Below are 22,789 nucleotides of genomic sequence, written 5' to 3'. Positions count from 1 at the left end.
CTGGGCCTTGGGGCGCTGGAGGGGAGGTAGCCCAGGCGCGTGCTTGAGCGAGGCGCGGTCAACGGGGCGAGCGGCTGTGCTCTGCTCGTTGCAGAGGAAGAAGAGCTCGATGCAGGGGCTCGGCGGCAGCGGGACTTGCAGAAGGGCGGCGCGATGGACAGCGGCGACAGGCCAAGGCGAAGCAAGGGGGTCCAGGACGGCGGGATCCGGGCTTGGAGCGTTCAATCTGGCCGGATGCGTGTGGAACGAGGGCGGCAGGAGCTCGGAGAAGAACCTGCAGGCCATGGCGTGGTGTTGTCTGAAGAAAAAGACAGCACATTCAGAGGGGAAACCAGGGAAAGGAAGAAGAGAGAGACGGAGATGGCAGGGCACGGCGACCTGTGGGGTCCGGTGGCGCGGCCAGGCAGGTCAACGAAGGCGCGCTGGAGGTGGAAACGAGCAGCGGCTCGATGCAGCAGAGATGCCTCACGACCTCTGCATACGAGCAGAACGAGTCGAGGGAGAAGATGGCCGACGCGGCAGGGACTCGCCGGTGACGGAGCCGCGAGTCTCGCCGGCAGGTGGAGCTCAGGGGAGGCGAGGGAAAAGCAGCGGCGACGTGGACGACCATGGTTGCTCCTGCGGGCTTCCTGGAGAAGACAGGGAGCAGGTGAGAGAGGGAACCAGAGGGAACGAGGAAGAAGGGAAGGGCATGGCGCTCATCTGCTGGTTTGGTCGGCCGGCGGCGGGGCTGTCGGGGTGGCCGTCGTGGAGCGGCAGCAGCGGGTGGAGGCCGAGAAGAATTTGGATCGGGGGCGCGAGCTCTGGATCGAGGAGGAGCAGTGGAGAGCGATGGTTGGCTGGTGGCTGAAATCGAGAAGGGGATCCCGAGGTCGATTTGGTGGAGTGGCGGCGGCGACGATGGGTGGATGGGACAGGAGGCCTAAAATTTAGGGTTAGGGGGCTATTTATAGGAAGGGGTTAGGTTTAGGGGCTAATCAGACCCTCCGATCGTAATCGGACGGACGAGAATAAAACAGGCTTGGGAAGTTCAAATAAGAAAACAGAGATGTTTTATAGATGTTTGGGGATGATCCGGACTCATCGGTCACGACAGCCCGGTTCGGGTTCGGAGTAGTTTTCGGACGCGCGCAAGACGGGGTCGGTGGTTGTGCAGAGAGGTTAGGTGGTTTGACAAGAGGGAAATGAAAACACGGTTAGTCTCAGAACGGTCAACGAATGCAACGGAGAGAAGCGAGGAGCGGCGACTACGAGCGGATGCAAGTTTTAAGAAAACAATGCCGATGCAATGCGTATGATGCTATGAGATGAGATGCATGACATGAACAAAATGCAAAACGAAAGACAAAACCCAACCACGGAGGAAATAACATATCACATAGCCGGAAATGGCAAGAGTTGGAGTTACTATTATGGAAAGTTACATCCGGGGTGTTACACCCAGGATCTCCAGACGGCCATGTAAGCCCACGCGTTCGAGCGCCGCGCGGTGGCCATCCAGCAGGCATCACCGTCCCGGGCCGCTGGGCCGCTACCCTGGCCAAAGGTTCCCGCGCAGGCTCGCCTGCTCAGGCTTCTGCGGCACCCCTCGCCGCGACCGCGGCGCGCCCGTTCCGTCGGCTCACCTCGGCCGAGCTACTCGAGCGTCGCCGCCAAGGGTTGTGCTTCAACTGCGACGAGCCCTACACGCACGGCCACGTCTGCCCGCGACTCTTCTACCCGGAGGCTGCAGACTACATTGAGGAGGACGTCGTCGCCAGCCCAATTATCTTATCGTTATTAGGGTCGTTTGCTTAGGAGTCAAGAAACCCCCTCTATATAAGGAGAGGAGACGTTTCAATCTAATCAAGCAAGAAGCAATCGTTATTTGCTCGGCTTCCCTTAGGGAGCCGGGAGACCTAACCCTAGCCGCCTCTTGCGCCGCCGCCGCTTCTCCCTCTCGCGCACGACGGCACCTTGCCGCCGACGACCGCGAGCTTCGCCACGTCCAGCCCCCTCCTTCCCCTACAACCTACGCCCCAGACCCGGTAGGGTCCTAGCTCCTACCATCAGACCTGTAAGTATGTGTATTTTAGACCTTCAGCATGCTGCCTCTTTTTATGTTGGGCAGTTGGTTAATTTATTCGTGCATTTGCTATATGTAAGCCGCCTAGATTCTGTTACATCATAACCAAATTTGCGTTCCTTCTGAGTGCTGCAGTTCTGGAGTCTGATGTACAGTATAGGATTTCGGAATACATGGAAATTCTCAAGGATATAAACAACCTGAAGATTCTATTTAGTTCGAGCAATTCTTAAGAAGGGTCTTCATTGTTGCAGGTAATTGCATATTTTATTTTGGCTTGATGTTTTTCTTACTCACAGGCACACCTTTGACTTTTGTTTTCTGTCTAGGCTCATGACCCATCAAAGTTGCCACATGTTTCTTGTGTCTTCAGTATGCCATTTTGGTTTGGCTGTCAAGAATCTTCAGCAAGCTCAATGGAAATACCTTGTACATGTTTCTTCTGTCGAGAAGGTTACACCAGATCTAGCACGAATTTACTGCACTACCAAACATGTATTGGTCCTGGATTGTATATACAGTTCAGTTAACCTCTGTACTTTAGATTTCAAGCTGAGGGATAGTAGGAAAAGGCAAAGTGCCTAGGAATGCAGATTGGAAAAACAGCAGTGTCTTTTGTGGGCAATTGTTGTTTTTCAAATCTGATCGAGGAGATGTGAGAACGTCAGATATTGCGAGAAATTGTTAGTAATGGAATAGTTGGTTCATCTTAAGGGAATGTACCAGTGAAGAAAGGAATAATAATCTTACAGCTCACTAGAACATGAACAGGTGCAGCCCGCCTTCTCAAATTTTAAGAATATCTAGATGCCATATCTGAGAGAAATGAAACGGTTTTAGATATAGGATTGCATAAAAAGTTTAAGGATAAGAATGCATGAGTTGATGTACACATATTCAGACATTAGCTGACGGGAATGTGTAATAGCATGGCTTCCAAACTGAAAATAATTTAGGACAGTGGATATCGCTTGAAATACTAAGGGCATGTACAATGGAGGCAGCACCAACAGCCATCCACATAGATAAATTTGTATGAAGCTATTGGTGTATGCCACTATCACCCAACGGAAGCCACTCTATGTGATATCATCATGTTACTTTTTCCCTCTCACCTCTTTTCCAGCACATGAAACCTCCACTACATTTAAACAATACCAGCATCCATTTGAATCAATGATATCAACAAGCATACACACTGAAAAACAAGCATACACACTGAATCAAACAACTTGATTTCCAAACAAAAATCAAAAATCTTGATTTGCAAACAGTGTCAACAAGTGTGTCTTGTCCATGACACTACAAAATCCCATAGTAACAGAATAATCTTAAGATTTCCAAATACTCATAAAGGGAAGATTTGTTAAACACACGTATCAAATTATTTGAAGTTCAGACTGAATTTGTCGCTGTATCCTTTGATTCTTCTCATTCCAAAAAAAGTCTCCCATCTTCTACACTTCCTGGCACATGAAACCCGTTTTTGCTAAACATATATATAGAAAACCTACATGAGAAATACATGTTAAGACAATCAGGCTGGATTCAACAGTGAAAAAATGATCACATAAAGAAACAGAATTATCACCATAGACAATAAAGTTGTTTACTGCTTGATAAACAATATAGCCTGAAGAAACAAAACTTGCACATGGCTACATCCTAAATATGTCGAAGCATTCGGCTTTTGTCTTAATTCAAATATTAGCACTGGTTAGATTTTATAAATGAGCAACTAGCAGTAGTACAAGGATCCTGCTGTAGAGCAACTACAGTTTTAAAAACTACGGGTGCTAACTGCTAAGTATCCAGTTTTCTTTGATCCTTTTGTACTACTGCGGGTGCTAACTACAGGTGCTAACTGCTAAGTATCCAGTTTTAAAATGAGCAACTAGCAGTAGTACAAGGATACTGAAAAATAGCATTTCAAAAACAATAGTGCAGATTTACATACCTTCTATTCATCCTTGAAAAGTTGATCCCCCAGTCTTGTGACAGCCCTCACATGCATCTCCTTTGCCCATGGCTCCATCCTTGTAGTGTCGGTATTCAGCATCTCTGTGAACTTGTCAAACAGCTTGGTTCTTTCCTCAGCTAACTTTGCCACTGTCCTCTCCTTTGCTGCCTCATATGCAAGTCGGTTAGCTTCTACCTTCTGAGCAGATAGACGACTCTGCAATTCCATCGTCTCATCAGTTTGTGCCTTAGTGTCAGCTTGTGCTTTTAGAAAAGCCCCAATCTGTTCTTGCATGTTATTCATCTCAGTAGGGGCTTCCTTGTCTTTTCCTATAGCTTTCTTTGCCCTCTTGACACCCGGGGGACGCTGAGCATTCTCAGTTGGGACTGGTGGTGACCTTTTTGTTCCATCTCCTTCTGTGTATACATGAATCTTCCACTTTTGGCTTTCCTTCACAGCTTCCCACCAATGCACATACATGAACTGGTGTCCATTGCGGCTATGGTACAGGTCTAGAGCTTGTTGCATCAGTTGTTGATCACACCGGCCACTCGCATAGGTGTCTCTGATCTGGTTATAGCAGCCATTGAAAGAGGTTACCTTCTTTGTTGTTTTGTACCAATGGTTCTTCAGGTGCTTCACATCCCTCTTTCGGTCACTCTCAGTTGTGCTGTTGTATGCATCAGCAACCACCTTCCAGTAGTATTCTCCCTTCTTTGCATTCCCATCGATAGGATTCACAGAGTTGCGCAACCAAGCACTCACCTGCACAAAGGAAGCATAAGGTTAGATTTGACTAAACAAAAGACAAGATGCATGTCCAGGAGTATAAAAATAGGAGAACCCGGCCTAAATAAATTCTTAGATAGAAAGACATGAGATATCTTTGATGTCTACCTAACAAGAGTAAGAGGATTTTGGGGACTTACCAATCTGATATCCTCATCTTTTGTATAATACAACCTGTGCCTATCTTCATCATCTGCTTCCACATCAATTGTAACTCGTTTTCGCTTGTTCGATGGAGTTGTGGTCCTGGGATCAGATGGTGATGGAAGAGAGTGGTGCTTGGCTGGTGGCGGCGGTGGCTGCGTGCAGAACATTGGATATTGGAAACCAAGTTGCTGCGGGGCTGGCAAGGTGAAGTTGGGGTGACTTTGGTCTTGAAGGAAGCTCATGAAACCATTAGGAGGACGATATTCCATTGGACCTGAAAGAAAAAAAAATTGTTTGTTATCATGATAATTAACATGCCCAGAACAAGCAAGTACAGAACACAAGTGGTATGCATCTAGAGTACACTTAAAGATGGTCTTAAAATTCTTGACAGCACATACAATTCAAAGATAGTCTTAAAACTCTTGACAACACATACAATTCAAAGATAGTCTTAAAACACTCTGCTCTCTCTCTCTCTCTCACACACACAAACACTCTATTTGATCCCAAAGACGTGATGGTTCTGCCACAATTTTGAAGCGTTGTTGTAGAAGTCCAAATGCACGTTCAACATCCTTTCTCGCACCTTCTTGTTTCTTGGCAAATAACTTATCCTTTTCAGTTTGAGGCAACCGGATGGTTTTCACAAAAACAGCCCACTCTGGATATATTCCATCTGCAAGATAATATCCCTTCTTGTATTGTCTCTCATTGACATAGTAGTCTACCCTAGGAGCATTCCCTTGCAACGTTTCAGTGAACAATGGCGACTGATTGAGCACATTGATGTCATTGTTGGATCCTGGAACACCAAAGAAGGCATGCCATATCCATAGATCATGGGATGCTACAGCCTCAAGGATGATGGTAGGGACACCGTAGTCACCACGTGTAAACTGCCCCTTCCATCCAACCGGACAGTTTTTCCACTCCCAATGCATGCAGTCTATGCTTCCTAGCATACCAGGAAAACCACGTGCTTCGCCAATTTCCAGTAGACGTTGAATGTCTTCAACAGTTGGCCTTCGCAAATATTCTCCACCAAACTTGGCAATGACCCCCTTAGCAAATTTCTCAAGAGACTCGAGTGCCGTAGATGCACCAAGTCTTACATGGTCATCTGTTTTGTCGGCAGGAACACCATACGCCAACATATGCATGGCTGCCGTGCACTTCTGTAAAGGTGATAGACCTGGACGGCCCAGGGCATCTACCCTTTGAGTGAAGTAGGGAGACCACTCACCAAGAGCTTGAACAATGCGTAGAAAGAGGGGTTTTCCCATGCGGAACCTTCTACGGAAGTAGTAATCAGGATAGGTAACATTATCACAGAAGTAATCTGCTATGAGAAGTTCATTGTAAAATTCTCTCTTCCTGTCAATATATGTCCTAGGGGCTGACTGACACCTAGTACTTGGAGCTTCTAGTGTATGATGAATGTTTGTGGCTATTTGTGTAGCAAAGTTGTTGAGAGTATTCTGTTGGGCCAAGTAATCTTCTAGAGAGAAAATTTCTGTTGGGTCAACGGTATCATCTTCGAACTCATCAGAACTCAATTGTGACATACTGCAAGTTGAGCTACAATTTAAAAATCAAGTAATAAGAATTATGCACACAACTACACATGGAGCTATAATATGGATGGCAAGAATAATATTCATGTGCAAATAGCATACACAGAACTACCAAAGAACAATAAAAAGATAGCAAAGTGTTCGAGTGTTCTCAATTCTTTATCCTACCAGGCATTTCTCAAAAGAGATTAAAAAAATTCACGGATATGGCTGCCTTCAGCAGACTAACACCACTCTTTCTTTATCAGTATATGAAGCTAACTCAAGAGACCAAATTGACCAACGAACATAGATGTTATAACAGGCAGAACTCTGTTCAAATTTTCTCAGTACCAAAACACCTTGATGGCAGCCATGTTTCCTGAATAAGGCTAGTACATCTAGCAAAAGGATTCAACATCTGCATCTAATATAGCCACTACTAGTACCAGCATCCCTGTGATTATGCTAGTCTAATAATATACCAACTACTAGTACATCTAGTAAAAGAATGAAGCATCTGCACCTAGCCATTAGCAAACAAATACGAAGCTAGCATGTACAGATCTATCTCAGAATTGCAAAGCAGCATAATTTTCTGCAAGCAGCATAATTTTCTCTTCACAATCTATATAATTTACAGACCTGCAATCTGCAAGGAGCATAATGTACAGGGGAGTCTATATTCACTGATGCAAAGAGCAAAGTACAAGTGCCAAGTAATCTATATAATTTCCCCCACATCTGCAAGCAGCATAATTTTCTCTTCACAATTGCAAAGAGCAAAGTACAAGACTGATCTGACATGTTTCTCTCAGGGCTAAGAAGAGAAAAGATGGGGATTTGGGGATTTCCACAAGCATGGTCGCCTGACTCAAATAGGTAGAACCTAAATCATACACAGGGGAGTTGATCTTGTTCTTGGAACGAATTTATTCACTGATGAATCACCATGAATCTCCATAATCCATCGAACCCTACCCTAGTTTACTGAACAAAAATCAATCTGGCCATGACAGGGACGAACCAGCCTCATACCTTGCTGCGAGAGTTGGAATCGACGATGTCGACGGCAGGTTGAGGGCGAGGATGCGCCGTCTTCTCTGCTCGTTCGCACGCCGGCCGCGCTTCCGCTCCCTGGTTCGCGTCGCGCCTCTGCTCCTTGGCTCGCGCCCTTCCTTCTCCCCTTCCCGCCCTTTCCTTCTCCTTTCGCGCCTTTCCCCTCTCTTGCTTGCGGGATTTTGTTGGGCGCGCGTGGTCCCGAATCGACTGGAGCGACGGACCTCCCACCGCGTCGCCCGAGCGGCCGCCTCGTTGCTTTCGTCAGGGAAGAACTCGGTTCTTCTGCAGGAGCCGGTTTCGCTCTGCAGGCCACGGTTTTGGTGTAGGTGGCACTCAGCAGGAGGATGTGGCACCTGGGGCGCCCGTCCAGCGTGGTCCATTGGCCATGCTCTAAGGGGTTGAGGCATGCCATCATTGACGATGTGTTGGTTCGCGAGAATAGACTCATTGGGATAGCTCCATGCAATGCTTTTCAAATATTTTTCTTTTACTTTCGCGGGCAATGCAAGCTTCCAAACATTCCGTCAAATAGGATTAGAACCACTGGACGTCGAAGGCATAACATGGGACATATTATCGAACCGATGTCTCCACTCGACGTGATAAGCAGATTTTATCGAGAAGGTTTATAACAGCGCCAAGCAATAAAAACATCAAAATAAGATTAGGAAGGTTCCTTGAAATTCTGGAAGCGTCAAAAACATCTAGAACGCCAAAATAGGAACATCTAGAACGCGAAAATACCAAAAGCAGGGCAGAAAGCCAGCCTGTGGCTCCCAGCGCGTCTTCCCCACACGAAAACCCTATAAAACCTTCCTCCCGTTCCTTATCCTTCCCCAGGCCTCTCGCCATTTCTCTCAATCCCGCAAAACCCACGCGAATCCACCAAGCTCCTTCCTTCAACTGGACTTCCTGCCCCTTCTAGGGTTTCGCCCCCCACCAACCCCTGCCCCCCGGGTTACTGCTCGTGCTCTCAGCCATGGCGACCACGGCCTTCCCCACCTCGACCCCCTTCTTCGTCCACCACGGCACCCGGCGCCCCTCCGTCAACCTCCGAACGGCCGCGGTGGTGTACGGCCGTGGTGGGCGGCGGTGGCGGCCACTGCGCGTCGCCTGCGAGAAGGTGGTGGGGATCGACCTCGGGACCACCAACTCAGCGGTCGCGGCGATGGAGGGCGGCAAGCCCACCATCGTCACCAACGCCGAGGGCGCGCGGACCACGCCGTCGGTCGTGGCGTACACCAAGGCCGGGGACCGGCTGGTGGGACAGATCGCCAAGAGGCAGGCGGTGGTCAACCCGGAGAACACCTTCTTCTCCGTCAAGAGGTTCATCGGCCGAAAGATGAACGAGGTCGCCGAGGAGTCCAAGCAGGTTTCCTACCTCCTTGTCCGGGACGATAACGGCAACGTCAAGCTCGATTGCCCAGCAATTGGCAAGCAGTTCGCCGCGGAGGAGATCTCTGCACAGGTAAATAAATAATACTTCATATTCATGGACTTGGCTAGAACATTGTATGACAATGTGAATTCGTTCTTTGACCTGCAGTTCATCCAATAATACGTGGGTTATGTTAAATAAAATTGAAACCATTGGGTTTGTTTGGGAGAGGATTCTTTTGATTGTGATTTTGTGACTATCAACAACATATTGTATGATAAACTTACAATCAAAGTTCAAATTTAGACCTTACATTTTGTAACCGAAGGAGTATTTGTTACTCTACTTGCATCTAGTTGCATTCTACATTACTGTAAACAATTGCTATGGAAAACGTGAGTACAACCGAATTGATACCGTCCAGTGATGGAGATGCTTTATTATTTTGCAAATTGTTCAAGAAGTTCTATTAGAGATGAATAGCAGTGCATATGCTAATTCTTTTAGCTGTGTATCAGTCGTCAGTTCACTTTCCAGGTGTTACCTTTCTATCAGATTTGCGAGTGTTTCTGAACATCCTTTATTATCCAGGTCCTGAGAAAGCTGGTTGATGATGCGTCAAAGTTTTTAAATGACAAAGTCACCAAGGCAGTGATCACTGTTCCTGCTTATTTCAATGACTCCCAGAGGACAGCTACAAAAGATGCTGGCCGCATTGCAGGCCTGGATGTTCTCCGTATCATAAACGAGCCTACCGCGGCATCGTTGGCATATGGTTTTGAAAAAAAGAACAATGAAACAATTCTGGTTTTTGACCTGGGAGGAGGCACCTTTGATGTTTCAGGTATGTATCATGAATTTTGAGGTCTTATGTATGCCCATTGCAAGGAAAATTGACGCCCAGTAACTGCTGCAATCTGCATAGTTTCAGTAGTTAATAATCAAAGTAGCTACATATTTACTTATACTGATCATGCAGCACCATGAAAAATATGACTATAGATAAGTTTTCGGTGGTCAACTATTCAATGTATTCTGTGTTACTTCAGTTCACTGAAATGTGTCCAGATACGCAGGTTACATAATTTGTTACTCCCTCCGTTTGGAATTACTTGTCACAAAAATGGATAAAAATGGATGTATCTACAACTAAAATACATCTAGATACATTCATTTCTTGGACGAGTAATCCCGAACAGAGGGAGTACATTGCACTGGAAAAATGTAATCTTATGGCAAAATAAATGTTGTTCGACAATAAGTTCTTAAACATTTGTCTGTCTTATGGAAAATATATGTATATGCTCATGTAGTAGAAAATCTATATCTATATCTATATCTATATCTATATCTATATCTATACCCCTATATAGTGTGCGAATAACTTTGAAAGATGGTCGTTGGATGAAGCCAATCCGACGGTGCAGAGATGGCAAATCCGAGCACTAATGGCCGTTGGATATCATCTACATTCCACCAGATTCTGCCACATGTACAATCTAGAAGACTCCATGGTTGAACTTAAGCATAATGCACAAACCTTAAAACACAAGCACTTCTCCTTTGTTCTAGAATCTTCCGTATCATAATTGCCCAAACTTTTTTTTTTCTAAATGAATTGCCATTATTTGTTTTTACTTTATGCTTTACAACGCACAATTTCATGAATCTTAAAATAGATTTTTTTTTTTATAAAACTAATTGATTTTGAATGAGATGAACTATAAGAATTAAACGAACATCTACATCATGCATATATGACTCAAAGGTTACATGCTATAGTGTGGTATTTATTCATAATTTGGTTGCCAAATCTCATGCGTGCAATGCACGTGTACCTAACTAGTCTATGTATAGGCCCTCATAAAGTACTAAGCAGGCACCAGCAAGTGCTATACTATACTAGTGGAAGCATGTTCTGTTACTTCTGCATGCTGGATTGGATGGAGTGTTAAGCAATGGAAACCTATTTTATCTAATTATTCTATTTTGATCCGTTCTTTTAAGACATCTGTCCTCTCTAGTCTTTGATAAGCAATGCAAGATTGTTCTTAATCAATTTCTACTCTTTTTGTTATCTGTATGACCATATGGTCCATAACCCCGCTTCTTATTATACCTACTACTCTGCTTTCAGTTCTCGAAGTTGGTGATGGTGTTTTTGAGGTGCTGTCTACATCTGGTGATACTCACCTTGGTGGTGATGACTTTGACAAGGTATTCTTCATACGCCCATCTCTCTTGTGTGTGATTCCAAACTTATTTAGTCTGCTTCATCTTGTTTGCTGTTTGTTTGGTTAAAACATACCTCAATTTTGCATATGTAATCTGTGTTTGTAGTCTTGCCTGTATAATAGGAATGCAGAAGGGATGTACACTTCTATGTATCTGCATTAGGCAGTGAGGTCGTTACCAGTGAGGTCGTGTGTCTTTCAGTTACTAGAATCTGCATTAGGCAGTATGTATGTGCATTTTGACAGCCAAAGAGATGAAATAACATCCTTATCTCACGCTTACTGATAACCTTTGCCCTTGTTCCCAAAGAGTCTTCAGCACTTTTTTTATGGTTCTGCATGATTTATATGTTCTGACAAATAATTCTGTTGCCAGAGAATTGTTGATTGGCTGGCTGGAAGCTTCAAGAATGATGAGGGTATTGACCTGCTAAAAGACAAGCAAGCTCTCCAGCGTCTTACAGAAGCAGCTGAGAAGGCCAAGATGGAATTGTCATCGTTGACCCAAACAAATATCAGGTTGGTTGGCTCAGCCTCCCATTTTGGTGTCAAACATTGTGCTTTTTGCATCTCAGTTTCTAAACCTGTTATTGGTTTTTTCAGTTTACCTTTCATCACAGCTACTGCTGATGGGCCCAAGCATATTGAGACAACACTTACCAGGGGTAAATTTGAGGAGCTATGCTCGGATCTTCTTGACAGGTACAGTATCATGCCTCATGTTAATATTTGGATGAAAGCATACATGTCTGCATGATTGTCTTCACATGCTTTTAACAACTGTTTTTTTGAATATCTGGCGAGTGTTATGGCGTATTTAGTTTAGCCAATTGTTGCTAGTATTTTTATTTTTTAACTGTCTTTCAGGCTGAGGACACCTGTCGACAATTCTCTTAGAGATGCGAAGTTGTCACTTAAAGAAATAGATGAGGTGATTCTTGTGGGTGGTTCCACAAGAATTCCAGCTGTTCAGGATCTTGTGAAGAAAATGACGGGAAAGGATCCCAATGTGACAGTCAATCCCGATGAGGTTGTTGCTCTTGGAGCAGCGGTGCAGGTGAGTTCATGAAAATCATTTCTTCATAGTCACCTAAGTTAGGAACCTGATGTTCCTATCCTATACCTCTTTATTAAAATGTAAGCAGATCCTGATGTTCCTATCCTATACCTCTTTATTAAAATGTAAGCAGATCCTGATGTTCCTATCCTATACCTCTTTATTAAAATGTAAGCAGATAATAATCTGTCTTGCAAATTTGGGCCGAACATATGGCCCCAGGCACAGCTCTCAAAGTGAAATTACCCAAAGAATATGGTAAACTGTTTGTTTGGCCTACTAGATAGTGTTGTTTCTATGTTGTGGCTTTTGGCTATAGCATCAGCACTGGATGATTATCTCTCGTATGTTTCTAGAATAGTAACATGCTAGATTGAACTGTCTGGTGTATCTCACATGCAAAATGTCAACAGGCAGGAGTATTGTCGGGCGATGTGAGCGATATTGTGCTTCTTGATGTTACGCCACTGTCTCTTGGTTTGGAGACACTGGGTGGGGTGATGACCAAGATTATCCCAAGGAACACAACCCTCCCTACCTCCAAGTCAGAGGTCTTTTCAACGGCTGCTGATGGACAGACTAGTGTGGAGATTAATGTTCTCCAAGGAGAAAGAGAGTTTGTTAGGGACAATAAATCCCTTGGTAGCTTCAGGCTTGATGGAATTCCTCCTGCTCCACGTGGTGTTCCCCAAATTGAAGTCAAGTTTGATATTGATGCCAATGGCATTCTGTCTGTTGCTGCGGTGGATAAGGGTACTGGGAAGAAGCAGGACATTACGATCACTGGAGCCAGCACACTGCCAAAGGATGAGGTGCTCAATATAACAAAAAACTTTTCAATTTGTATACTGTAAAACTTTGCTGATCCTTTGGACTAACATGAATGAAAAACTATTCAGGTAGAGAAGATGGTGGAAGAAGCTGAAAAATTCGCGGCGGAGGACAAGGAGAAGAGGGACGCAATTGACACCAAGAACCAGGCAGAATCTGTGATCTACCAGACTGAGAAACAACTGAAGGAGCTCGGGGACAAGGTCCCAGGCGATGTCAAGGAGAAGGTGGAGGGGAAGCTCAAGGAACTCCAGGACGCCGTTGCTGGTGGATCGACACAGACGATAAAGGATGCACTAGCTGCGTTGAACCAAGAAGTGATGCAGCTTGGTCAGTCCCTCTACCAGCAGCAGGGGTCAGGCCCTACCCCTGGAGCTGACGGCGCTGCTGACTCTACAGGCCCAGGCCCAGGCCCATCTGAGAAGACAGGCGATGGTGGTGACGTCATAGACGCTGATTTTACCGACAGCAATTGAATAGAACAGTAGGTTAGGACATGATGAACAAGTGAGTATGAATTTGTTCCACATGATTGCCTAGTAGTATACGGGGTGACCGCTTTCTTTGGATTGAGACCTTGTTTCCTGTCAGGGTGTTGGCCGAGTTTTTGATGTTGGAGGTTTGGAGAGTTCAGTTATCAGTTTGGATGGATAGATTGGCTTTTGCTTGTTGGTTACTCGACCCCTTGGCTTTGTACGGTTATGTATTGGATTTACTAACTCTCTAGAGAACTGGGTCATTTCCTGTTTGGAGCATGTGCCAAAAACTGGATTGTTATTTTGGGGAGCATTCTACTCCCTTCGTTTATAAATATAAGCCCATTTAGAGATTTCACTACGGACTACACACACATCGATAGAGTTACTAAGCTCCCACGAATTACCGGACTGTGGTGCATTGAGGCCTTTAGACGGCGCGTTGACCACGTTGGTCGGTGTTACAAAGCGAGATGGATCCCTCCAGGCAAAACGAGATGGATCCCGCCGGTGGACGCGACTAAAGCTTCCTCAGGCCACCATCGTGACCTCCCACAAACACTCACCAAACTGGCACACACTCCAAAGCGCCGCTCCTCGCAGACCACGGCGCAGCAGCGGCGGCGACCAATAGCCGGTGCGCCGGGCACCTCACCTCCGTGCGGTGTGACTGCTTCTTGGCGACGGCGGTCCACGCCGGTGCGGCCTCGTGGTGTGGTCCTCGGCCTCAAGGCGGCTACCCATGGCCAGAACACGCAGGAGAGGCGGGCTCGACATGGCGTCCAGCGTCTAGATCCGTGACCCACCGTGGATGTTGGTCGCTGCCTCCTCCTCACCACCATAGGTCATCAACTGGCTGCTCCGGCTCTTTTCGGCCCCTCCTCCCCATGGGTACCTCAATTCTGACGACTGGAATAGAGGCAGGACAGGCAGCGAATCCGGTGTCGTCTTCTTCCTATCCATCTCACCGGGTTCGGTCTTCTTCGTTTCTCCTTTAATTTTTTGTTTGCCTTTTGCTGCTCTTGGCTCGGTTGCCTGGAGCACTTGTGTTGCCAGCCAACCTGCCATTGGGGTCAGGACTTCGTTCGGTTTTGCTCGGCGGCGTTGGCGGTGGCGATTTCCTTCGGTTCCGCTGGGCCCTTGTATTTACTGGCCGCTAGATGGGAACACGCTCTGCAGTCAGGCTCCTACGACACAACCACCGCCACCGCATGTACTCGACGTCGCGTTCGTCGCTGAAGCTCCCAAACAGCTCACCTCCTGGCAGCAAGGTACGCCCTCACCTCATTCCTCCCCTATCTCCTTTCTCCTCCCCCAACAGAAGTTCCTGCCGTTAGTTGCTCCGGCGACAAGGAAGCTCGAGCAGGTAACATTGCGCCCACCTCATTCAGATTTGATTTTGCAATAGTACAAAATTCATACCTGCCGTATCACCAATATGAGTACTCCAGGAAAATGTGTGTGGGAATGGAATTAGATTATGTGCTTCTAAAGTTAATGTCATGTAGATCAAGTTTGTCCTTTGTAGAATCACATGCAAATTTCGTACATTGATCTGCAATGGGAAATGCACAAGCTTCTTCATTCCAAATCAGCATTGTTTTAAGTTATTACAAGGTTAGGAATCAGATTATGTACTGATAATCATTTTATTTCAAGCCAAACTGTAATTGTTAGATGGTCGTGTCTATTATTTCCTATAGACAACCCTTTTTGAGTTCCTATGGATTTATCAGGGTTCAAAATAGTCAATCATACAAGCTAGCAGCAGGAAAAATTTGTCCCAACTATTAACCTACAAGATTTAGCGATGCATGCTATATGTAGCAATTTGGCCCCAAAAACCTGAACACCATACCACACAAATCAGAATACTTAGCAAAGCATGCATTCATGTGCCCAAGCATGATGTTGCAGTAATAATACACCTAGATTGAGTAATGTCCTCTTGCTTTTTCAGGAATCAGTTAAAATATGCAAGTATGTGCACTCAGTTTGTTCAAGGCTCTTGGTCATAAGTTGGTCAGGAGATGAAAGAATACGGCTAAACTTCATATATAAGTGAATTTTTATCCAGAATTGAATTTTCTCAGAAACTACACTAAACTGCATTGAGATTATTCAAAAATGTTAATTAAATGTTAACTGGGTAACTTTGTGATAATCTACACTGTAGCAGTTTAAGCAGCGCAGCAAGGCGCGCGTATGCTTCTAGACATTTTTGAGAATTGATGTGTTGTCAAAGCTAGGTCATGCTATCTCATACCGAGCACAGAAATACTTTGTGTTTGATAACCACTTTGTGGCTAAGGATAATCGTGCGGGAATTTTATTACGGATCAGCAAAATGACGATGTACTTATAGTGGCGAGGCAAGCATAGAAAAACTCCTTGGATACAATTGAATCCCTTGCTACCATTGTTTCAAGACTATTAGCCCGGGACCCCCTACCCGAGATTTGCTGGCTTTGACTCGGATCTGCCGGCTTTGACTCTATCAATGAGTGTCACACACTTCCTTGGAAGCGTCTCGGTGGAACCCCAATCCCCTTTCGCGGTCGGCATTGGTGATTTCAGCGCTTCGGTCTTTGTGCAATCCACTCGGGTTGGTCTTTGTGGCGTCACCTTCATTGCTCGGTTTCTCCTCTCCTTCGGTTCCTGCTGTCCACTAGCCGTTCCTTGACGTTGATCTAATTTGGCCCCATGTTTTGGTCGTGCTTTCGGAGTATCCTACTTTGGATGTGACACGACATTTTGTGCTTTGCGTTCTATGAGATTGGGCTAGGTGTCAGGACCCCGATCCTAAGTCACACCGATCTAGCATGTAACACATCATATCACTTTGCGGCCTTACGCACGGTATTCCCACGGGTGCCACCTTACCTGGCCCGGGACCGTTTGCGCCTTTTGGCTCACGTATATGATAGTGTCGATAGCATCCATATGACAAAGAATCCGGGCTGACATGGCTAGTCGTGAACCCAAAGTGGCACTAACTTACAGGGACAGGCATCCATGACCCAGCATCGAACGTGTCGGTCATCAGCGAGTGAATCCAGGCTGTAGCACTGGGCTAGCAGGACTCCGGTGAACCGGGCTGTAGCGGGCTAACAGGACTCCGGTATTCATCGCGTGACATTTCCCCGAAGGGACAGACACAGGAACGAAGAAGGACACATGTCGGCCAGCCTAAGTGTTCCGGAGCAGTAGCAAGCTACCATGGCTCAGTGGAAACACTAGGAGACATTTCCCGGTAAGAGAGGCTACTAAGGATAAACAACTAGATAGCCAGATCCCACACATACCAAGCATTTCAATAACATACACACAATATGCTCGATATGTGCAAATACAACATGGCATCACAACATGACTCTACGACTCAAGTATTTATTCATTAGGCTCCGAGGAGCGGGATATTACAAACATGCGTCTCATGACCCAACAATCAGAGCATACAAGTCAAAGCACATGCGGAAGCTTATCATGTCTGGGTACAGACATCTATAAATGAAAAAGGCTGAGAAGCCTGACTATCTACCAGATCCTGCCGAGGGCACAAGATCGTAGCTGAGGTAACAAGCTAAACGTCGAAGACCACGCGGAACTACTAGCGAGACTGAAGTCTCTCTGCAAAAAACATAAATTAAGCAACGTGAGTACAAATGTACCCAGCAAGACTTACATTAGATCTATCTACATATGCATCATTATCAACAAGGGGGTGGTGGAGTTTAACTGCAGCAAGCCAGCTTTGACTCGGTGGCTAACCTGAACTACGACTGCAAGTAACTCTTGAGGTGGCGCACACGAGTCCACATATTCACCATATCAATACACCACTATGGAACCGCTCCCGTCTCCCTACGAGAACGCCATCCATGGCACTCACGCTTATCTTGCGTATTTTAGAGTATCCACTTTCACTTGTCTATGAACTACGCAAGGGGTCCAAGTTTCCATATCCGAGGAATCCGGCTATTCGAATAGATAATGATAACCCTGCAGGGGTGTACTTCTTCACACACGCTCCCGCCACTTATCGCCCTGTACACGTCATATACCTCGGCAACCTTCAAGCGGAAGCCGGGCGAGGGAGTCGGCCACGACCTGACTAACCATACAAGTCTCTCGTCCAGGTTTATCGCCTATTCGGGTTCCATCCGCAAGGAGATCCGGCCGGGGTGTCGCTCACGGCCCCAAACGATGTGAGCAGGGTTCCCAAGCCCACCATCCGGGTGCTACTTGGTACACCGGGCCACTGTGCCTAGTCTGTCCCAAGCCCACCTGTATCGGGTGCCACTTGGTAGACTACTAACACTACCTACAAACACCAGAAACTAGTTGCAACTCCTGGACAGAGATCATGTTGATTAATAAGTCGAGAGGGGTCGAGTTACCGGAACCCAATGTGTGGTAGTAACTGTTCATGGATCACAAACACAGAACTCAGTTCCTGAGGACGGCTGCAATGAGACAACCCACCATGTACTCCTACATGGCCTCTCACCGCTACCTTTACCAAATCGTGTTCACACACTTAGCTCACACATAGTAGGACATGTTCACACGCCTCTGATTCATCCCCGATGAATCAGACCTGACTCAACTCTAAGCAGTAGCAGGCATGACAAACAAGCATGAATGAGTAGGCACATCAGGGCTCAAACAACTCCTACTCATGCTAGTGGGTTTCATCTATTTACTGTGGCAATGACAGGTCATGCAAAGGATAAAGGGGTTCAGCTACCGCAGCAAGTAACAGATGAATTGGTGTTGTCCTAATGCATTAAAAGAGAGCATGGCGAGAGAGTAGGATTGTAAACAAGGGGTTTTGCTTGCCTGGCACTTCTGAAGATAATATAGCTCTTCATCGGTGTCATCGATCACATCGCCGGTACACGTCTATCGAGAGGGGACAACTACCGGCAAACAAGGAAGAACACAATCAATGCGATGCAACAATATGATGCATGATAATGACATGGCAATATGAATGTGTTTTGGGCTAATGCATCTAGCAACAGGTTAAATGGGGCTGGTTTGAACACTAGGTTCAAATTCAAACTCCATATGTGAGAGTTTAAATGCCATTTAATTGATTTGTGCTAAACAGCAGCTATAAGTTGTTCTAACATGCATGAAAATGGTACAGATGGATAGATTGGATTTTTCTGATCATTTTTTATATATAATTTATTTCATTTGGAGTTACGGTTGATTTTCTATGAATTTTAGAAGTTTATACAATTTTCTGGAATTTTCTGAATAAAAATAAATCCAGAAAACATTTACTGCGTCAGCATGACGTTGGCATGACGTCAGCAGGTCAACAGGGGCTGGTCCGGGTCAAACCTGACCAGTGGGGCCCACTGGTCAGTGACTATGGCTAATCCTAATATAACTTAAACCTAACCTATTTTAATTAGCCGGGCCAGGCCCGCATGTCAGTGAGTCAGTGGCTTAACTAAAATTAGTTATTAATTTAACCAAAAGTTAGCAGGGGCCGGGCCCACCTGTCAGTGACCCTGGGGAAGTCAAACAGGGTCAAATCCCGAGTCAGTGGGGTCAAACCCACCGGCGGCTTGACGCCGGCGAGGCCAGCCGCGGTGGAGGGGTGCGGGTTTCCTCCTCCGGCGACCAAATGGACGGCGGAGGGCGTCTACGTGACGCGGGCGCTCGTCCGCGTCGAGTAGTGGCAGCGGCTGGGCCTAAGATGGCCGGAGTCGTCACCGGCGTCGACCGTGGCGGTCGCCGGAGCTCGGGCGAGCTCGGGGTTGACGCTACGGTGGCCGGGGAGGCTCGTGCGAGGCACCTACGTGCTCTACGCAGCGCGGGGAGAAAGCTGAGCACGACAGCCGGGCCACTAGGTGGCCGGAGGCACGGCGGCGGCGGTCACAGGCGGCGGCGGGTTTCGGCCGAACTCGATGCAGTTGCTGTGGTGCTCGAGAGCGAGAACGGGAAGGGGGAGGAGGAAGAGGAGCTCACGGGGAGTCGGTTGGAGTAGACGGCGAGCTCGGGGAGGCGGCAACGGCGGCAAATCAACGGCGACGGTCCTCGGTGGCCGAGGAGGGGAACGGCGGAGCTAGCGGCATCTAGGGGCTTCCGCCGTCGGACGGCTCGGTGAGGAGGAAGAGAGGGACGAGGCGGAGCTCGTGGGCGTGTCGGAGAGGCGAGGCGGTGGCTGTGGCCGCGGCGAACGGCGTCGGTGGCGACGGCCGTGCGTGTGAGAGAAAGACAGAGGAGGGGATGAGGCGAGGGAGAGTGCGAGAGAGAGTCGGGGCAGCGTGGCGTCATTCAGGCACGGGGTCAGGGAGGAGGACGAGCCTCCAACGCGAAGCAGGAGGTGGCCAGAGCAGGGTGGAGGTGGCGCGCGCGGCGGCGTCGCGGTGTCCCTCCTCTGCCTACTAGCACTAGGAGGAAGGCGACAGGGGGGAGGCGCCTGGTGGGCTGGGCCGCACCGGTGGGCTGCCAGCACAGGAGCTGGGCCGGTTGCTGGCGCCAGGTAAGTGCTCTCTGCTCTGTTTTACTATTTATTAATGTTTTCTATTTTCTGCAATTTGTTTTGATTTAGTTTATAAACCAAATCAGTTTAATAAATCCTGAAAATAATTGTGGGCATTAACTGAATTATTACAGAGGCCCTCAACTATTTTCAGAATTGTTGGAGCATTTAAAAATATTAACAGTATTTAAATGCCCAATTCAAATACAATATGGTTTATTCAAAAATCCAAAAATGTCTTGGAAAAATATCCATCATCTCTGGATATGGTTTTCACCCTTTTCCATTAATCATGAACATTTTTGCAAACCAATTTGGGTTCTTTGAAAATATTTTGAAGTTGAACCTATTTGCATTGCTTTGGTGCTAGGGCTTGGTCATCCCCATTTCAAATTTCATGAACTTAAACATGATGCACACATGGAAGCAAGTATAGGTCAGGCCAGAACTAGGGATGTGACACTAGGCGTGTTTAGTTTGCCATGTGTTGGAGGGATAAGCACCCTTTCTTCTACTCCAACCCACACTTAGTGGGGTGCCTCCTTCTCTTTATGTTTGTTTAGTTTGCCGTGTGTTGGAGGGATAAGCACCCTTTCTTCTGCTCCAACCCACACTTAGTGTGGTGCTTCTTCTCTTTATGTTTGTCCTCTTCTGTCTATCAATGACATTGCTTATTTGCAAGAAAAAAAAAGTTGCTCACAGATGAAGACGTTTTCCTGTGTTTCACTTGTAATTGATGCATACACGAAGCTTTTGGATGTCCATCGGAGAGAAAGAAACGAAGTAGTACATCTCAAATTTGCTGACGGGCGCGGCAAAGCGCGCCTCCGTCAAGCTAGTGCCTATTATGCCGCCCTACTTACGGCTCCATCTCATCTTGTCGATGCGTACGTCGCGTCTTTGGACTCGTCGGCAGCGTCTAAGCTGTCAACCGCGGCAACCTTGGCCGGACCAAACCAACCCAGTCCAGTCACAACCGGAACAAGTGCCTTCTTCGGCACAGCCGCGCGGATCCCGCAGCCACCGTCGCTGTCATAGGCGGCCTTGACGCTGTCCCGAGCACCCTTTGCCGCCTTATCGCCTTGCTCCTTGTTGTGCCGCGGCTGCTCTTTGGAATCGCTGAGCAGAAGGTCCCTGGGAGGCAGGAAGCACTCCGTGGACAGCCCCGCAATGTTGAACTCCACCTCCTCGATGCTCCACGTCTCCTCCATGCACGTGCACGGTCTCTTCCTGCGCGCGTCGGCGTCGACGTCGTCTACTGCTCCGGCGGCCCTCGTGAACGGGGACACCGAGACGATGGTGCGGCCGGCGTGCGCGATGTTGATGCCGTCGACGGGGCGGTAGTCGCCGATGGTGGACGCCATGGCGGTCTCCCAGTACATGCTCGCGGAAGCGGCCTTGCCCTCGCCACCTGCGTCGGCCGGCCTGGGGATGCGCAACAGGTGGCTGTCCTCGAGACGGACGAGCAGCCCCGTCCTCTGGCTGAAGTATCCCCATAGCGCGTGTCGGATCACCTCCACGTCGGCGCTGCTGCGGGCGTGCAGAGCGGAGGGTTCCGCGTCGACGCGGAGCACGAAGCAGTCCTCGCCGTCGACTGCTTCCTCGCCGGCAGACGCGGCGCTGGAGAAGAGATCCGCCGTGGATTTGGGGTCCAAACCCTGAACGCATCTGCGGATCAGTCGCGGCGGCCCCCGGGAGGCGTGGGCCTGCTGCTGCCACGGCGTCTGGCGCCAGGCAACCTTGCCGTCGCTGCCGGCGCTCATCTTGGTGCCACCGGCCACGACCATCTCCACGCACCAGAGCTCCGGCTTCTTCTGCCACACCACAAATCCTCCGTGCACCTCGCCCATTCCCTTCTTTGTTGCCTTGCTGCTCTTGGATGTAGTGCTGCTCATCCGCACCTTCCCCATGGCGAACATGCTAGTCGCCGCGCTCAGCGCCGCCTCGCCGCCGGCCGCCGCCACGTACTGCTCCACTATATACCTCGCCTTGGATAGCTCCTGAAAACACAAGGACCGTTCATTAGCCGTAAAAATCACAAATATATCCCCACTGGCTGAATGCTGATCCAGTCGGTGGTAAAATGAAATCCAAGCACGGGACTTACCAGGGGTTCCTCCTTGCTGTCACGTCCGCCCATGGGCCTCCTGGGCTGCACGGGCTGAGGCACCAGCGGCGCGCCCATCACGCCGAGCATGACCTGCACGCCGTCACGATGATGCATATGGTGGTGATCGATGTGCATGTGCGACCGCATCCATGCCTTGACCGTGCGGCGTCGGCGCCGGCGGGCCGGCACCTCCTGGTGGAGCTCGGGGACCGGCACCTCGAGCACGGTGTCGAGGCCGTCCTCCCGGTCTAGGTTGGGGCACACCTTCCTCATGGTCAATGCTCCTCGCCTCGATAGCTAGCTAGCTAGCGCTCGACGTTAAACCGTATGTTTCGGCCGAGAAGAAGGTGGTGGTGAGGTGAGTGCGCTCAATTTCTGTCCCGTCCAATATATGGATGGATCGTGGATATGTGGCTGCACGTTCTGCGCTACCTTCGCTTCACCCCACCCCACCATGTTCTTCATGCTATTATACTCGTAACAAATATACGGCGAATCCCATTGTTTATATTTATATTATACGGGATCGAATATATGTCTTGTTCTGGCGATGAACGGCGCGGTGAATGATTTTGATTTGCGTCGTCTCTCTGTACCTACCTGGGGCAGATTGTAGGGC

The 22,789-nt window shown here is 47.9% G+C and overlaps 3 protein-coding genes and 1 long non-coding RNA gene across 4 annotated transcripts in view; 3 read left to right on the top strand and 1 right to left on the bottom strand.

Annotated features, from left to right (window-relative positions):
• Window positions 1-2,829, top strand: part of LOC119330407 — a 30,269-nt gene extending 27,440 nt beyond the window's left edge. Inside the window, exons 5-6 of the mRNA XM_037603517.1 lie at window positions 2,201-2,319; window positions 2,395-2,829. Coding sequence (XP_037459414.1) covers window positions 2,201-2,298 — 98 coding nt within the window. The 3' untranslated portion in view covers window positions 2,299-2,319; window positions 2,395-2,829. The remainder of the gene's footprint in view (window positions 1-2,200; window positions 2,320-2,394) is intronic.
• A 5,578-nt stretch (window positions 2,830-8,407) lies between these two features.
• On the top strand, window positions 8,408-13,845 carry LOC119330397 (stromal 70 kDa heat shock-related protein, chloroplastic-like). The gene is made up of 8 exons (XM_037603507.1): window positions 8,408-9,047; window positions 9,549-9,801; window positions 11,095-11,174; window positions 11,568-11,710; window positions 11,795-11,893; window positions 12,059-12,248; window positions 12,662-13,060; window positions 13,148-13,845. The coding sequence occupies exons 1-8, from the start codon at window positions 8,559-8,561 to the stop codon at window positions 13,553-13,555; spliced, it is 2,061 nt and encodes a 686-aa protein (XP_037459404.1). The 5' UTR covers window positions 8,408-8,558; the 3' UTR covers window positions 13,556-13,845.
• Window positions 13,846-14,037: 192 nt separating this feature from the next.
• On the top strand, window positions 14,038-20,690 carry LOC119330389. Its single transcript, XR_005160069.1, has 3 exons — window positions 14,038-14,826; window positions 15,516-16,340; window positions 20,527-20,690. It is a non-coding gene; the product is annotated as an uncharacterized LOC119330389 (long non-coding RNA).
• A 73-nt stretch (window positions 20,691-20,763) lies between these two features.
• Window positions 20,764-22,443, bottom strand: LOC119330380. Its single transcript, XM_037603493.1, has 2 exons — window positions 22,168-22,443; window positions 20,764-22,060 (listed from the first exon to the last, which is right to left on the bottom strand). The coding sequence occupies exons 1-2, from the start codon at window positions 22,441-22,443 to the stop codon at window positions 20,933-20,935; spliced, it is 1,404 nt and encodes a 467-aa protein (XP_037459390.1). The 3' UTR covers window positions 20,764-20,932.
• Window positions 22,444-22,789: the final 346 nt, after the last annotated feature.

Source organism: Triticum dicoccoides, chromosome 1B, assembly GCF_002162155.2.
Source record: "Triticum dicoccoides isolate Atlit2015 ecotype Zavitan chromosome 1B, WEW_v2.0, whole genome shotgun sequence".
In the NCBI taxonomy this organism is placed as follows: Eukaryota; Viridiplantae; Streptophyta; class Magnoliopsida; order Poales; family Poaceae; genus Triticum; species Triticum dicoccoides.
This window is presented reverse-complemented; position numbering and strand designations above follow the sequence as displayed.